Source organism: Trachypithecus francoisi, unplaced genomic scaffold (genome assembly GCF_009764315.1).
Source record: "Trachypithecus francoisi isolate TF-2019V2 unplaced genomic scaffold, Tfra_2.0 Lachesis_group0, whole genome shotgun sequence".
NCBI classification, from domain to species: Eukaryota; Metazoa; Chordata; class Mammalia; order Primates; family Cercopithecidae; genus Trachypithecus; species Trachypithecus francoisi.
The window spans coordinates 75,116,350-75,131,175 of record NW_022681453.1 but is presented as its reverse complement, the minus strand read 5'-3'; the positions used below and the strand labels follow the sequence as shown (position 1 = coordinate 75,131,175).

Below are 14,826 nucleotides of genomic sequence, written 5' to 3'. Positions count from 1 at the left end.
TCAGTTCACTGCAACCTCCACCTTCCAGGTTCAAGCCATTCTCCTGCCTCAGCCTTCCGAGTAGCTGGGACTACAGACGCACACCACCAGGCCTGGCCAATTTTTGTATTTTTAGTAAAATGTGGTTTCACCATGTTGGCCAGGCTGGTGTCGAATTCCTGACCTCAGGTGATCCACCCACCTTGGCCTCCCAAAGTGCTAGGATTACAGGTGTGAGCCACCACGCCTGGCCAACTCGCTGTTGTTTATTGTCTATGCCTTTGCACTGAAGGATTATTTATTTATTTCAGTCTTCTCTGTCTGGCTTGTTTGGTTTTTCGGTGGTTATGTTTGATTCGAGATTGTCTGTAATTTACCTGTTTAATTTCTTTTTTGTTCTCCTGCTATGTGTCTGCCTCCTTTTTCGCACTAGATGGTGCTTTACGCCCCGGTTCATCTTGGCTCTAGTAAACCTTTCTCTTGCTGTCTCAATCAATCTCTCTCTCTCTAATCTTTTATGTTTTCTACTAAATTATAAGCACCAGGGGCCATGTTATTAGGGGTTTTTTTATGCTTGGCAAATATATCTTTTGATAATTACATGTGGGTGTATTGTACAATATGTATGATTTAAGTCACCAAGGTAAGGTTTCTTAAGCTGGGGCCCATAAAATCCTTGACATTTTGTGTAAAGTTGTATGTTTTTTTTTTTTTTTTTTTTTGAGACGGAGTCTCGCTCTGTCGCCCAGCCTGGAGTGCAGTGGCCGGATCTCAGCTCACTGCAAGCTCCGCCTCCCGGGTTCCCGCCATTCTCCTGCCTCAGCCTCCCGAGTAGCTGGGACTAGAGGCGCCCGCCACCTCGCCCGGCTAGTTTTTTGTATTTTTTTAGTAGAGACGGGGTTTCACCGTATTAGCCAGGATGGTCTCGATCTCCTGACCTCGTGATCCGCCCGTCTCGGCCTCCCAAAGTGCTGGGATTACAGGCTTGAGCCACCGCGCCCGGCCTAAAGTTGTATGTTATAGGCATATATGTATTTTCTGGGGTATAGGTCTGTGACTTTCATTATTACCTATTTCATGTTCATACTGTGGTTAAGAACTATGGTAACAAGACAATATCAGACATAATAGAAATACTGATCCAGCTCAGCTAGATTTATAAAATTTATAGAATTATCTAGAAGTGATATGGATAATGTAAGATTAAAAGTTCTGTTCTTATTGAGAATCATCTTTCTCAATGTTATTGCAGCTTAAAGGTCAGGCCTAAGACCAACAGATGTCTCTCCTTCCTTTCATCCACAGCTCTTCTATATAGTATTCTTTCATTCATATAAAATTGAATATGAACTTTGAATATCAATTTTTTAATGTTAAAGCCCCTTTTAAAGAATGGTGACCTTAAATATTAGTGTCAATCCTGCAGTAAAGTTCATCTATTCATACATTTACCAAATATTTACTGTGTTACCTATGTACTAAGCACTGTCATATACTGAGAACACAGCAATGAGCAAGATGTGGTGCTTCCACTCTGTTAGGGGGGAACAGGCAATAACATGTAAACAGTAAATTATATACTTTCAAAGAGTCTTAAGTGCTGTGAAGGAAGCAGGGCAGTTTAATGGATATACAGTGATGCAAGTAGGGTGGTTAGGGAGGTGACAGTTAAGCAGAGAGCTAAATGATGAGATCAGATTATGTGAAAGCTCTGAAGCAGAAGTGAGCTTTGCTTGTCTGAGGAACACTATAGAAGGCCAGTGGGACCAGAACATGGTGAACAAAAAGCAAAGTGGGAAGAGGTGAAACCACAGCAATGCTTTTATATCAAGTAGAGACTGGCTGAGAATTTGCTTCTTGTTGACTGCATGGATTCCTACCTTGATTTCATAACTTCAAATCCTAAATAGGATGACTATCTTACTATTTTATAGTTTAAAATGAGGCCAGGCGCGATGGCTCACACCTGTACTTTGGGAGGCCGAGGTGGGTGGATTCCTTGAGGCCAGAGTTCGAGATCAGCCTGGGCAGCATGGTAAAAAAAAAAAACCTCGTCTCTACTAAAAATACAAAAATTAGCTGGGCATGGCAGTACATGCCTTTAAATCCCAGCTACTTGGGAGGCTGAGGCATGAGAATCACTTGAACCCAGAAGGCAGAGGTTGCAGTGACCTGAGATCCTATTACTACACTCCAGTGTGGGTGACAGAGTAAGACTTTGTCTCAGGGTAAAAACAAAAATAAAAACAAACAAAAAAAACAGCTCAAAAAAACAAAAAAACAGAGGGAGAATTAGAAAAATGGGGAGGAAGATTGATGTAGCAAGAAAAGAATGTTTTAGAGTCAACCTAATTTGGAGTTCAGGGAGCAACCATTTATTATTTGTATACCTTGGGCAATTCACCTACCTGCCTGTTGCTTATTTCTTTGCCTGAAAATGGAAATAAGGTCATCTCCCCACACCCAAGTTATTACTGCTATCAGATGAGATAGTTTGTGCGAAAGCCCCAAATGGATCTCTCAGTCTGCATACAGTGGCTGAGAAACAGAAAGAAAACGTAGGCAGGCAAAAAGGATGTTTAATAATAATATATTCGCAATGACACTAAACTGAAAAAAAAAAAAGTTAGTTATTATTTTGGGTCCAGCAGTACACTGAATGAGTTATTATAGTACCCTGTTTAGTGTTCATAGCAATCCATAAGATAGGTTCTGTTGCTATCCTCATTTTATGAAAGAGGAACAGGGAGGCTTTGAAAGGTTATTTGTTCAAGGTCACATAGATATTGAGTCCTAAACTTCAAACTCTAAAGCTCAATCATTTATTCAAAGGGAAATCCTCTGAATACCCTCACTTATTGCTTATTTGGTTTAATTTAGACAAAACTATAATCAACTTGCTTATCTGTTTTCCTACTCCACTGATTTCCAGTATCTGTAACTTAAACAAGGACAAACAGGTTTTGGTGGAGCTAGGCACCCTCATGGCAATAAGATAGGAACACTACTCCAAGGAACAGAAATAAACACCCACGCACAAACACACCCATAAAAAGAAAACAGCACCAGCCAACATGGTGAAACCCTGCTTCCACTAAAAATACAAAAATTAGCCAGGTGTAGTGGTGTGTGCCTGTAATCCTAGCTACTTGGGGGCTGAGGCACGAGAATCACTTGAGCCTGGGAGGCAGAGGTTGCAGTATCACTCCACTGCACACCAGCCTGGGCAACAGAGCGATGCTGAGAAAAGGGGCACTCTTCTACACCCACACAACAGTCTTCATTCCTCAAAAAAACTGGAGGCATCACTGAATACACGCGGCACACTAACTGATGCTCATAAAGAATGACACCAAATCACCACTCTTAAAGGGAAGTGCATAATGAAATTAAGAACATTCTGTCCAAATGCTTAAAACTAGAAAACAAATATAAAACTTACTTATACAGAATACCTTATTTCTCAAAGACAACGGGATTAAATAAAACATAACTGGGCCGGGCGCGGTGGCTCAAGCCTGTAATCCCAGCACTTTGGGAGGCCGAGACGGGCGGATCACGAGGTCAGGAGATCGAGACCATCCTGGCTAACACCAGGTGAAACCCCGTCTCTACTAAAAATACAAAAACTAGCCGGGCGAGGTGGCGGGCGCCTGTAGTCCCAGCTACTCCGGAGGCTGAGGCAGGAGAATGGTGTAAACCCGGGAGGCGGAGCTTGCAGTGAGCTGAGATCTGGCCACTGCACTCCAGTCCAGGCGACAGAGCGAGACTCCGCCTCAAAAAAAAAAAAAAAAAAAATAACTATTTTAAATACTAATATAGCATATAGTATGATTCCATATATATAAAGTTCCAAACCAGGAAAAACTATAGCATTGAAGGCTGCATACTTAGGAGGAGAGTAAAAAGAAAAGGAAATGTTCATTGTAAACGTCAGAGTAGTTTAGGAGAGACTTGGGAAGGAGCCTGTGTGACAGCAATGTTCAACTTTTTGACCTCAGTGGTGGTGACAAAGGGTGTTCACTTTACAGTCATTTGTTAAGCTGTATTTGTATGATTTCAGCACTTTTCTATATTTGTCATGTATTTCACAATAAATAATGTTGAAAGAGAAACTGAACTTAAAAAAGAAAACTATATATGACTAACAAAGAACACAGTACTTTCGCTTAGGTGTGTTTCATATAGGTCACATCATTTTATTCTCTTGCCAGTTTCTGTGAGGTAGAAAGGGCAGGTCTCCTCCTCCTCCCCCTTCTCATTTTAAAGATGGGGACCCTGGAGTCCCAGGGGGTTTACTACCTTGCTGGTGAGCCGGAACTCCCACCCCTGCCTGGTGTCTCCAAGTACCCTGCTCTCCTAGCCCCCAGCTCATCTTTGCAGACACACTGTAGGAGCACAATATATTGCTGAGCAATTGTGAAGTCAGAGAGTGAATGTTCCTCAAGATCAAAACCTCACCTGCCACTGTGCTCCGCTGCAATCTCATGCTTGCCCTGAGAATCGATCTTCACCTCCCTGACCATGTTAAACCAGGCCCTGAAAATCTTCTTCTGAAGAAAATGTACACAGAATTTTCTTTCTTCTTCCTGCAGATCAGTCATGTACTGGGGATGAAGACAGAAATAAAAGTGAGAGAAAAAATATCAGTTGACAAAGAATTAGAGCAAATAAACAGCATAAAAGACAGAGAACTGAAACAGAAATGAAACAAAAGAAACAAATGACACTAGAGACACACAAAGAAAAGGATAACCTGGCAGCCAAGATAATATCCTCTATAATATACCCTAAAAATGGTAACAGAACACATGAGTAGAAACAGTTATAAGACTGAAGGGGTGAGTTTCTAAATCACTTGAGCACTGTGAGACAAGAAACAAGAAATGAGTATAAAAACAAAAGCTGATGGAATGATAACTTACAGTTTATACACACTCCGTGAAACAAACACATGCTTAGTATTTTACACTAATAAAAAACTGATTTGCCATTTTCACATTTATTTCAAAGCAGTGAATGGGATTGACTATTCTTTTGTTCTTGAAAAAACATAATGACCCTGGACATTCTGGATTCCATTTAGTTTTCTTAAATAGGACTGAGCAATGAGATGTATTTAAGGTGCCCTTCCCTATCTCCTTACCTGTAGCCAGCTCCGGATGACTCTCTTAAGCAGTATTTGGGAATAAAATTGATCAGCCTGGGCCATCTTTCTAGCCAGACTTTCCTGACTACACTGGAACCAGGTCAGCAGATACTTCCTCTGCAGGAACAAAGAGTAATGTTCTTCTGCCACCTGGATAATTTTTTTAAATGAGAAATATGATTCCTTACATTTTAAATCATTTAAACAAACACATCACCTTTGGAAATGATGTTATAAAACGCATTTAGGCAGTCAGTAGAGAATAATCTGAAGGTACATGCAGCCTGTGTCCTAAAAGCTCTGACTGTTGACCTATTCTATGGAGGTTATAGATTCACATCACGGTTGGCCTTTCAATGCCAGCTCCCTGAAGACCACAGTGATTTGCTGGTTATGGAAACGGAACAAACAACCTCTAAGCCATTACTTCACTTCCCCTGAGTTTTGGAGTGGGTAGCTGGCAACATTCTCAATTTGCTCTCCTGGAGCTTGGACAGCAACTCCACAACAAACCTCTCTTTCTCATGACTTAACCACTGTCTAATTGAGGAAATGCCAATACTTTCAATTAGTGTTGTGGAATGAGCTGTCACCAGCATTGACATTTAGACATTATCAATAAACCACAAAACCATCTGATAGAAAATAACATGAATAATTTAATGTCTTTTCAACTATCATTCTATCAAAATAAACATACAAATCAGAATTTATAGATTTTTAAAAGTAACTGTTATATTCTTTTAAGAGGCAGGAGGGGAAAAGCCTTCTCCCTTAGTCTTCTCCAAACAATGACACATTTTTCTAAGCCTTGTCTAGGTATCTGGCACTGTGAATGTGATTGATTCATGTGAGTCTCTTGGAAGTCGTATTTATTGGCCAAAATGACCACCACGGAGGTCTCTGTGGCACCGGAGATTTCTGCCTGTCCTGGACTCATCTCAGCAGCCTGAGAGCCAAAAGATGAAATAACATTTTATCTATTTTGAATTTTTAATCATTTAGTTGAATGCACTGGATAAATTTGTTAGGGAAATTTTAGAAATTTCAGTGGTGTTTGATTTCATATATATCTCTGCAGTAGAGTGAATAACTGTTCTCTCTAATAGAATTGTACACCCATACTCTTTGCAATGTGATTTCACAGTTCCTCCCTGCAGAGTGGATGGAGCTCCTTCTCTCCTCAATGACTTTGAGCTTGGCCCTATGATTTGCTTTGGCCAGTGGAATGTGGACATAATATAAGCAGTGGGTTTACATAATTTGGTTTGGCCTTTTGTAGCTCTGGCAGTTGCCATGTGAAAAGCATGCCCTGAATAGCTGCTGTAACCAGAATGAGAGGCTTGGGGAGAGACCTGAACTCAATCCACAACTGGCCCACAGACATATGAGTGAGAAATAAATACTTGAGCTCTAAGCCACTGATATTTGGGGGTTGTTTGTTATTCAACTTTATCACAGGCAGAAACCTGACCAATGTACCTTATGGTAATAACTCTTCTCTTACTCAAACTGAGGGAAGCTTCTATTCATCTTACCTTGGGGAGATCTGTAATAAAACATTTCCTCTCATTTTTTCCAACCTATTCAATTACAAAGTCCTTCTCTACCTTAGAAGAACAAATCAAAAATTGTATCCAGAACAAATATCCACATTCAATTAATTTATCTTTTTGGCTTCAAATCACCAAACTCTCCCCTCCCCCAAGCTTAACTGGGCATCCATCCTATTTGGAAAAGTTCATTTTCTAATCTGGGGAGTAACAGTGGGACACTGCACCTGGATGTTTTGTTTGCTTTGCATTCTCAATATCTTCCAAGGCTCTAGACCTTTTTTCCTTAGCAAGACACCTTCATAATATTCTTTGGCTATTGCTTCCAGCTGCTGGTTCCTCTTAATTCTCTTCTGCTTCTCAAGTTCTTTCTGGAAAAGATTAAAAAGCAAAACGCTATGATCAAAAAATGAATGAATTTCATTTCAATGAAAAGCTAATGAATTTAATTTGAACATGTAACTGTTGAATGGTGTGTTAATCATGATAATAGAGCTCTGGATAATAGGGCTTTTTCTTAAAAAAAAAAAAGAAATAATTCTGCTAAAAGGGTCAGGAGAAGCTGGTCATGAGTCTACAAGAATCAGGGCTATGCATATTCTTGGGTTTATTCAGTATTGTTCACAGAAATAATTTACCTCTCACCAAGTTACTAAAAGGTAAAACATCTAGTTAGGAGAGCAATCAGGATTTTTTCCCTCATATGAAAAACCCAGCCGTACAGCCACTTCATTTAAACTATGGGATATAAATTTAATGATACTCCATTAAAAGTCCAGAAGAATATTCTTACTACTAAGCTATTTTTCTTTTTAGGTGAAGAACAATAAGTCCGGAGGCAAGTTAAAGATAGTTGATCATCATTAAGCTACCTTCCCTCTCCTAAGAAGGAAAAAGATGAACTATTCCTGGTAATACACTGAGAAAAGACACTCCATGACCCTCAAAGAACTGTACCCCTCAGGGGTACAAAAACTTAATGATCGACCCTATAGGTATCATTATTTCCTTTATTTCCTTTTTCTCTTTTAATAAAAATAGCTTATAGTAAAGGTGAGAGAAAAAGAAATCTACCCAGAAAGGGTGAGTAGGAGCAAGTGACACCTACGGTGAAAGACACAAGAGCAACAAAGACTGAAGACTGCTTTCATAGTCGTCATCTTTGCAGCACAAATACACAAACACTTAATTTAAGCTGATTTCCTTTACTTCATATGATTTCACATCAGGAAAAAGGCAGTGGTGAACTGGCTGATCCTGACAAGCTACTTACTGTGCCTGAGCCTTCTGTGAGAGAAACATTACAGAGACAGCAATGGAACATTTCTAATATGGAAGGAAGAATTGCTCTAATTTTCCAATACAAACGGCCTATTTCTGTACAAGCTCTGAAAATTGAAATGTCCATATTCTCTCAGACATTAAACCAAAATAAGCTTTATACTCTTTATTCCAGGCACTTGAGATACTTGTTGAATGAAATGGCCAGAGAGAAAATTTACAACAATTTTCTCATGCGTAGTAAGAGGAAGCTGAGGGTTAAGTAGGGAGGAAAACAGAAACTGACCCTTCCACATCTACTGAAATGTCCCTGTAGCATTAAGGCAGCAGCTGCATCTTGCAGACAGACATCTAACGCAGATAATAACCTTTGGAGAAGCCCTTAGGCTCAGACAAAAGAACCTGTTCTCATGCACAGATAAGTTACGGTGTAAATATCTCCTAGAATGGTAACTATGGCTGGTGTTATCCGCTCCAAAAGGAAAACTATTTTCAGGAGAATTGTGGGGAAAACCAGACTTTTTCAAAGTCTACATTTCCATGGAAAAATATAAAGGAAAACATGAGTTCTGTTTAAGTCAAAATGTTGTATTCTTACACAGCAATTTAATTCAAATGTGTAGCTCCTCTCTCTATTAAGGATTCCTCAATAGAGCTGGTTGTATTTCATTAATAATACATTTTCAATTTCCTTGTATATAAAATGTCTTTAACAGCACCTGCATCCATGATTTACTGTGAGGATTACATGATATGATGCCGTTTTGAGATGGCACTTATAGTGGGGATCTATGTAGCTAGGATTTCATAGAATACATTGTTCACTCAGGCTAAAAAGGGATATAAAATCTGGGCTTCTTTCTGAAATAAATGTGTGGCTTTGTCAGCTAGTATGCTTTAGAAGAAAAGCCAGAAATTACAGCTATGTTAAAAAAAAAGTACAGGGAAATTGACACTGCCCCAAAACTCTTGGCCTTCTGTCCCTTGTATGCTACTCTCCCTTTGTGCTCTAGAATATATTCCTGCTTACCCACTCCTGTAATTTATACTGTGCTATTCTGCATCATGAATTTCTCCCTCACTACTGGATTATTCCCATCAGTATGCAAACATGTGCCAGTATCTCCCCTCTTCAAAACAAACAAACAAAACAAACAAACAAAAAACAACTAGAGGCCATGAGTACAGATGCAGACCTCTTTGATCTCATGAGATTGGCATCTATCTCTGATCTCATGAGATCTGCATCTATACTTATGGTCTCTAGTTCCTCACCTATTCTCTCCTCAGCCCACTGAAAATGAGGCTCCTTTCCTAGCACACCACTGAAAGCCCTGTTGCTCTAGGTCATGAATGCTTGCTGGGCTTCCAAATCAAAGAATCATTTATCCGTGCTACTTTTAATTGAACTCAGTAGCATTCAGCCAAATTCACCACTCCCATCACCCCCCTAACAGAAATACTTTTTTCTCTTGGTGTTTTGATTCTAAACTCTCCTGTTCTCTTTCTACCTCACTAGCTCCTCATCCTCTGAATAGCTATTTATAGTCCTTAGGTCTTGATCTTGGACTCTCATCTCTACTCTATCCAGACAATCTCCCAAGTTGATTACAGCTACTTTCAGAGCATTAAAAACACTGACTTGTTTTTTCACTTCCATACACAATCTTGTTGTCCAGGCTTATATACCCAAGCGCATATTTGACGTGTTCATTTGGATGTCTAATAGGTATCTCACATTTAACAAGCCCCCACTAGACACTGTGGAGGCTGCCTCAGCATCCAGGAGCTCAAATATCAGCTCTTCAGAAAGGTATTTCCCATACTGCTTCCACCAACTATACCACTCTCTCCCTACTTTAGTCATTAATTTGACTAAACTAGCAAATTTCCCCAACTAGCATATAAGCTTTCAGAGGGCAGGGCTGTTATCGGTCTTCTTCATTGCTACATTCTAACATCTAGAACAATGACTATCATGTAGTAAATGCTTTACAGATATTTGTTCAATGTGCAAATATACTTGACAAGCAATTATGGAAAACTTTAAATCTTGCCTTGTTTTCTCTGATAAAATTATTTTTTCAACCACAAACTTCAACTGCCCATCAATCAGAAGTATATATAGCCATAAAAGTTACTGCCTGTTAAGTATAAGCATTTAATAAACATAGAGGGGGTGTTAAGAAGAGGTTAGATTTTTATTTTTGGAAGGTCACTGTGTGAGACCTCTGAGTGGCCACCTTACTGTGGCACCCAACATGCTCTTCTGGCAGGGTCATGGGGACACGAAGCTGTAGCCATGTCTTGCCCCTGTACCACCTCTTGCTGAATATAGAGGATGGATCTGTCATGAGGGCTTATCCCTGAAGAATTCTTCCAGTTCCTTTATCTAAAATGGTGTCATAGCACCCTATACACACATAACTGGGCTTATCTCATAGTATCTCTCCAAAGAAATATATATGATTGCCCCAGACACTTTATCATATCAACAGTACGGTTTTTTTATCTACATCATTAGAAAACATGGTACCTCTGTTGGACAATTTGCTGGTACACTCAATGAGCCAAAAAACTGCCCAAATAGAAGAGGTTAAGCAGAGTTCAACCAAACACATCTAGGATGCAAATGATTCAGAGAAGTCTCAGAAGGCACTTGTTCAGAAGTGCCATTACCTTTTTGATACCCAGAGGAATAACACTACTATGGCCTTGGAGGTTGCTTACTGGGAAAAGCTATATAAAGTATATAAGGAAGTAAAGAATTGCTTGGCAGAACTTGATGCGTCAAAAGGAATAAGACCCATGAAAATCTGAGTGGAGAAGCACATTGTGTAGAGCATCTTTGTCAGGAGGGAAAAGAAGACAATTACCATGTGCATTTTACACCTAAAGTTGTCCTCAAAGAAGACTCAGGTATAGCCAGTCTATAAATGCATATATCTCAATTCAGATAGCTCCAGTCAACTAACGAAATGGAAACTAGTCTATGTAACAAAATCTTTGTATCTATTGCTATGAACTGCAGCTTCTAAAAAGAAAATGTTTGGGCTTGGTATAGTGAGAGAAATAAAATGATCTCTTGGTCAGTAATGTACTTTTCACCATTCTTTTTTTTTTTTTTTTTTTTTTTTTTTTTGAGACGGAGTCTTGCTCTGCCACCCAGGCTGGAGTGCAGTGGCCAGATCTCAGCTCACTGCAAGCTCCGCCTCCCGGGTTTACGCCATTCTCCTGCCTCAGCCTCCGAGTAGCTGGGACTACAGGCGCCCGCCTCGTCGCCCGGCTAGTTTTTTGTATTTTTAAGTAGAGACAGGGTTTCACCGTATTAGCCAGGATGGTCTCGATCTCCTGACCTCGCGATCCGCCCGTCTCGGCCTCCCAAAGTGCTGGGATTACAGGCTTGAGCCACCGCGCCCGGCCCCACTTTTCACCATTCTTGTTCTGCATAAGTGGTTTTCTTCCAACAAGGAAAAAGCTGGTCAGGCAACAAATTCATGATTTTTTGTGTGAACTGATCAGAGATCTGAAGCTACCACCAAATCTGGAGAGACAGGCATCTTCAAGGAAGCACAGGACCTAAGCATTTGTTTACCCGAGGCATAAGCCACTGGATACCATATGAGTGAGTAAGACGATTAAACTAGAAATTTTGGTGAACTGATGGAGGCAGAGAGTGAGTGAGCCAGCATGAGAAGGTTGAAGCTCCTGGGGATCACAGTCATGGGGGTGCTTCTCATCCCTTTGCAGGCTTTTCTTCTAAGAACCCCACCAGGCTCTCACAGAGAAGATCATGGAGAATCCACAGAAAGTTCCCACTATGGTTCTGGCTGGGGAGAGGCACAGCAGCAACTGCAAAATCTTCCCAGAGCATTCTTCCTTAGGAAACAAAAGTTTTATCTGTCCTAGCAACCACCCCAGTGCACTGGCAGAATAGCACTCCTTCTGAGGGAAGGGCACGCAGGGGATTCTGCCCAGACAAGTCCTCCATACCTTACTTAGGGACTGGGGAAGCCTTATTCTCCAGAGGGTAGGTCTTTAAGGTCACAGACTGAGACAGTGGTGGATACCACTGCGGATAAAGGGAAAAAGGGAGCAGAAAAAAGCTCTACCGTTGGAGTAGGAACAGAAGTTATCTGAGTGCCTAAAGCTGTGCATTCCAAACACTGATACTTAATCAGAACACAGAATTCTCCCCATCATCCACACCCTATCACCACAGTTATACACGCTTCCAATAATAATAGTGGATTACAGCTGGGAGAGCTGTAAACAACAGATTCTCTCTGGGGAGCAGCATAAAAGGAAGACCCAAAACCAAAAGAGGAAGCAAAAACAAAGTCACTAGAAGACAATAGTCTCTGGTGTCTATAGCACACAGCAACAAACCTCAACGATGGTGACCATGGCAACAACAAGCTTCAAACATAGCCCAATTCCTGGCTAAATTAGTACAAATCTCCACACTCTAGGCCAACGTGTTGCAGTTTCTATTGCCCTAAACAACAGGTCTGGCCTTCAACAAAAAAATACAAGGCATACCCAAAGATAAGAAGTAAATACACCCTGAAAAGATGAGGCAATCATCAGAACAAGCCTCAGATACGATAGAGATGTTGGAACTATCAGAGAGGGAATTTTAAATACCTTCCAAAAATAATGTTAAATGTTCTAATGGAAAAGGTAGACATCCCAGATCAGATATTTTAGCAGAGACATGGAAACTATAAAAAAAGATTCAAAACAAAAATGCGAGAAATAAAAAAACACATGGCAGTAGAGATAGAAGAGGCACTTAACTGGCTTACTGCTAGAAGATACAGCCAAGGAAAGAAACAGGTAACCTGACAATATGGCAATGGAAATTACACAAACTGAAAGGCAAAAAGAGTGAAAAACACAATAGTGCATCTGAGAGCTGTGGGACAATATGAAACAATGTAACACTGGCATAACAAATCCCATAAGGAACATAAAAAGAATGGGGCAAGTGAAATAATTTGAAGAAATAATGGGCAAACATATTCCAAAATCAGTAACAAAACACAAAATCATATATCCAAGAAACTTCAGACCACCAAAGCCAAGACCAAACCAACCAACCAACAAACCAACCAACCAACCATACCTAGATATATCATATTCTGCTAAAAATCAAAGACAAAGTCTTGAAGGTAGCTAAAGGGAAAGACCTACTGTCATGAACTGCATGCTTGTGTCCTCCTAAAGTTAACTATGTTGAAGCCCTAACCCCTCTTGCGGCTGTATTTGAACATAGGGCCACTAAGGAAGTAATTAAGGTGAAATGGGGTCCTAGGGTGCAGCCCTAATTGGATAGAGTTAATGTCCTTATAAGAAGCGATACCATGGTGCACTTGCTTGCTCTCTCTCGCATGCGTGCTCTCCCTCTCCCATGCGCTCTTCTCCCTCTCCCCTCTCTGTCTCCAAACACAAACACCAAGGAAAGGTTATACGAGGACACAGTGAGAAGAAGCCATCTACAAGCCAAGAAGACCCCCTTCCAAAAGCCAACCATGCAGGCACCCTGATCTTGGACTTTCCAGCCTCTAAAACTGTGAGAAAACAAATTTCAGTTGTTTAATCCACCTAGTCTGTGACATTTTGTTATGGCAGCCTGAACAGAATAAGACACCCGCAAAGAAAGAAAGGTAAGAATTACAGTAGATGTCTTGTGAGAAACCAGGCAGCAAGAAAACAATAGAGTAACATCATTAAGGTGTTGAAAGAAAAAAAAAACAAAAAAAACCTGTCAACCCAGAATTCTATATCCAGCAAAAAACATACTTTAAAAATGAAGGAAAAATAAAGACTCTCGGACAAATAAAAACTGAAGGAATTCACTGCCAGCAGATCTACCCTACAAGAAATGGTAAAGAAAGTTCTTCAGGCATAAAGAATATAATATAGGTTAAGAACTTAGATCTACACAAAGAAATGAAGAGCATGGGAAACAGAAGAAATAAAGGTAAAATGTAATCATCTTATTTTTAATTCCACTAAGAGAAAACGAATTGTTAAAATAATAAGTTTAACAAGATATTGGCTATTTATAGTATACATAAAAATATGACATGACAACAATACCAAAAGGAATGGGAGGAAGGAACTAGGAAATACTGATAGAAGGTTCTTTCACCACATGTAAAGTGTTGTTATTTGAAGGTGGAAAGAGATTACTATTATTATTTGAGATAGGGTCTTGCTATGTTACCCAGGCTTGTCTCAAACTACTGGACTCAGGCAGTCCTCCTGCCTCAGCCTCCAAAGTAGCTGAGATTACAGGTACATGCTACCACACTCATGTAGAAGGAGATTATTTTAAAAATGTAAACACTAGGGTAACTAAAAATATTTTCAAAAGAGGGCCGGGCACAGTGGCTCATGCCGGTAATCCCAGCACTTTGGGAGGCCGAGGCAGGTGGATCACGAGGTCAGGAGTTTGAGACCAGCCTGGTCAGGATGGTGAAACGCTGTCACTACTAAAAATACAAAAATTAGCCAGGTGTAGTGGCGGGCATGTGTAATTCCAGCTATTCGGGAGGCTGAGGCAGGAGAATCGCTTGAACCCAGGAGGCAGATGTTGCAGTGAGCCGAGATCATGCCACTATACTCCAGCCTGGGTGACAGAGCAAGACTCCGTCTCAAATATATATATATATATATATGTGTGTGTGTGTGTGTGTGTGTGTGTGTATGTGTATATATATATATGTATGTGTGTATATATACACATATATGTATTTATAAAGAGGTATAAATAAAAACTCCAAAAAAAACATGATAAAACAGAATCATAAAGATGCTTAATTGAAACCAGATAAGGTAGGGGAAAAACAAGAAAAA

General features: G+C 40.2%; 1 protein-coding gene across 5 annotated transcripts in view; it reads right to left on the bottom strand.

Annotated features, from left to right (window-relative positions):
* The window catches only part of CCDC191 (coiled-coil domain containing 191), an 88,198-nt gene that overhangs the window by 9,394 nt on the left and 63,978 nt on the right, over positions 1-14,826 (bottom strand). For 3 of the 5 annotated variants that reach the window (XM_033211224.1, XM_033211220.1, XM_033211222.1), the window contains 3 exons: positions 6,909-7,052; positions 5,126-5,278; positions 4,441-4,586 (listed from right to left, as the gene is read on the bottom strand). In XM_033211224.1, the coding sequence (XP_033067115.1) occupies positions 4,441-4,586; positions 5,126-5,278; positions 6,909-7,052 (443 nt within the window). Of the gene's footprint in view, positions 1-4,440; positions 4,587-5,125; positions 5,279-5,313; positions 6,078-6,908; positions 7,053-14,826 lie in introns of those variants that run through there. The other 2 variants (XM_033211221.1, XM_033211223.1) reach the window with 2 other exon arrangements.